Here is a 2,938-nt window from a genome sequence, read left to right as displayed (position 1 = left end):
TGTGTGTGTGTGTGTGTGTGTATGTGTCTGTGCTGTGTGCAAGTATGCCTTCAGCAGTCAGAAGATTCCCCGGGACTAAGGTTACAGATGGTTCTGAGCTGCCCTACATGGGTCCTAGGAATGGAACTCGAAGCTTCTATGAGAGCAGCAAGTGTGTCCTTAATTGATCTCCCAGACTAGAAAACCTTCATTTTTATTTTCCTTGTTTGTTATCTACTTATTCATTTGTAATGCTCAGGCCAGCAGGAGACTCGGTAGAGAGCTGAGGATGACTTTGAACTTGCGACGCTCCTGCCTCGACCTCCTGAGTGCTAGGATTACAGAAGCGCACCACCATAGCCAGTTTAGGCAAGGCTGGGAATTGAAGCCTGGGCCTTATGCATGCCAGCCAAGTGCTTTAGCAACTTGGCCACACCCTCGTTGTCTTTTTTAGTCTCCAGCGGTCTGTCTCCATCCTGAACTGGGCGGCACATCCAGAGTCCTTTGTCCATGGCTATAGTGTGGCAATTCATTCTTGGGGGAAGGAGAGATTATAAAGACTACTTCAATCCCAAAAATGGGACACAAGATAAAAGGAACATTCTAGAAATCTATCCTGTCATGTGGTAACTACCTCCAACTAACTACTTTGTCCTGAACTTAAGGCCTTAAAGATTTTCTCTGTCTGTCTGTCTGTCTGTCTGTCTGTCTGTCTCGATGTGTCTCTGTCTCTGTGTATAGGGGTGGCATTTACATATATTTATATGTACCATGTGGTTGCAGGTGCCTATAGAGGCCACAAGAGGGCATCAGATCCCCTGGAACTGGAGTTGTGAGCTACTTGGTGCTGGGAACTGAACCCAGGTCCTCCAAGAGAAATGGCCAGTGCTCTGGAGAGATGGTGAGCCATCTCTCCAGCTCCCAGATGCAGGTTTTAACAGGGACTCTGGTTGGGCATAATGGACTGCACCTGTAGCCCCAGCTACTCAAGTGGTAAAGGCAGGAGGAGGATTACTTGAGCCCAAGAATTCTAGGTTGGCCCGGGCAACATAGCATGACCAAATTTTTTTAATTAAAAAAAAAAAAGAAAAATAATTAAAACAGAAGGGGAAAACACTAGAAAAGAGCGTAATTATAATATTGACTGTGTTTCATGCATGATTATGATGCCAGCATACGCTGTTCACTGATAAAGCCAGAGACTTGCTGTGGTCTCTTACAGAAGCCACACAATGCTTCTGGGAGCAACTGTCTACGGTAATGGGACTCCGTTTGTACTGCAGAAGCTAATGGTATAATTAGGTTTCAATTTACTGACTTCGCTTGACTGCTACATTTTCAATAACATGCTTCTATAAAATAAAGAAAAGCAGGGTGGCGGGGTGGCTCTGGGGGTAAAGATGAATGCAGCCAAAGCTAACACCCTGGGTTTGATCCCTAGGAACCAGCTGATGGGAGGGGAGAGCCAGCTTCTGTAGGGTGTACTCTGTCCTCCACGTGAACGTATGTGCTGGGGGTGGGGGCAGAAAAACGACTGCCCCATTTCTCAAGGTCTTGCCTAGTGGGAAGGGCATGGTTTTACCTCATGAGGCACATAGTTAGGGGGTAGCTTGCTCAGCATGTCCTCCGACAGCCTGTAGACGATGGCCTCGCGTGTCTCCCCCACGCCGCCACCGCTCTCTTTCGGCTGAATATTGGTGATGGTTTCAAGGACGTCAGAAGCCGTGTTACTCTGATACCTGACAGGAAGAATGGCTGCTCAGAACCAGGAAGGCAAGCGTTGGCCTCAGAGATAATCAGCCAAGCTGAAGTGCGTTGGAGGGATCTCTTGAGACAGAGCCCGACGTGGAAGAGGGAAAAAGACAAAGAAGAAAATAGGAAAGAAAAGAAATGTAGACATGTTGCCATCAACCTACAGGAATGAGGACACTTAGGTTTCTGTTGGCTTCTAATGTCACATCAGAAAACACTGACAGCAACAGTGTTCCATCTCCAGATAAAGAGAATCTTTACGTTGCCTTTGGTGACCCAAATGACCTTGACTGTCACTTAATTACAGGAGCAGCTTGCACTGGACATGAACATGCCTCCTATCCTCCGCAACTCAGGAACAGACGCAAGCGTCTATCAGAATATGACAGCCCGTTACATCAACCAGAACCATCTTTCTTGACCTCCCGAGTTGGATTATGAGCCGCTCAATTTTCTCTGCCTTGTTTTGTTTGTGTTTATATGGCTTCCATGGAGATCCACTGTCAACTGTCTGAAAGCTCGCTCAGTTGGGACTGAAGGGATGCCTCCATCAGTCAAGTGCCTGCCATGCAAGCAGGAGGTCCCGAGTTCAGATCCCCGGCACCCACATAGGATGCAGGATACCTCAGGACAGACAGTGTCAGGGGGCACATCTCTAGACGAGGAAATACATCATCAGTTGTATGGGTGCTGGACGTAGGAGAGATTAACCACAAATGAATACATGGCTTCCCTCTGGGGGGGAGAGACGTTCTAGACTTTGACTCCAGGGAGGGTCACACGGATCTGTAAACTTTCTGCCCTTTTACGCTCCAGTTAAACTTAGGGGAATTTAAGGAGGATGGCTTATACTTTGTTGAGAGGATTTTTTTTTCCTTCAAAAACCATAGCGGAGAAAAGTACCATATCTTTGGGAAAGAACAGTGGAGCAAGCCACCAACAGGCTGCTACGTGAGAAGATTCTAAAGGACATACTTTGGTGACGAGAGAAGATAAGGCCAGTGCGACTTCTGAGATATGGGAAAGAGTGGGCCAGCACCTTGGTACCTTGGTGAACCTAACCAAGCATCATAGGGGAAGACGCCAACTATAAATCTGATTGCGGGGCAAAAAAAAAAAAAAAAAAGAAAAAAAGAAAAAAGAAAAGAAAAAAAGAAGAAAGAAAAAGAAAACTCTGAAATGTCAGGAGAGGAGCACTTAGGGTTAA

The 2,938-nt window shown here is 46.6% G+C and overlaps 1 protein-coding gene across 1 annotated transcript in view; it reads right to left on the bottom strand.

Annotated features, from left to right (window-relative positions):
• Dnah8 (dynein axonemal heavy chain 8) overlaps nt 1-2,938 on the bottom strand; it is a 236,994-nt gene that overhangs the window by 18,947 nt on the left and 215,109 nt on the right. The window contains exon 88 of the mRNA XM_028767920.1: nt 1,562-1,718. Coding sequence (XP_028623753.1) covers nt 1,562-1,718 — 157 coding nt within the window. The remainder of the gene's footprint in view (nt 1-1,561; nt 1,719-2,938) is intronic.

Source organism: Grammomys surdaster, unplaced genomic scaffold, assembly GCF_004785775.1.
Source record: "Grammomys surdaster isolate TR1022 unplaced genomic scaffold, NIH_TR_1.0 183, whole genome shotgun sequence".
NCBI lineage: Eukaryota > Metazoa > Chordata > Mammalia > Rodentia > Muridae > Grammomys > Grammomys surdaster.
Note: the sequence above shows the minus strand (reverse complement) of the source record. Positions and strands in the feature narration are given on the sequence as shown.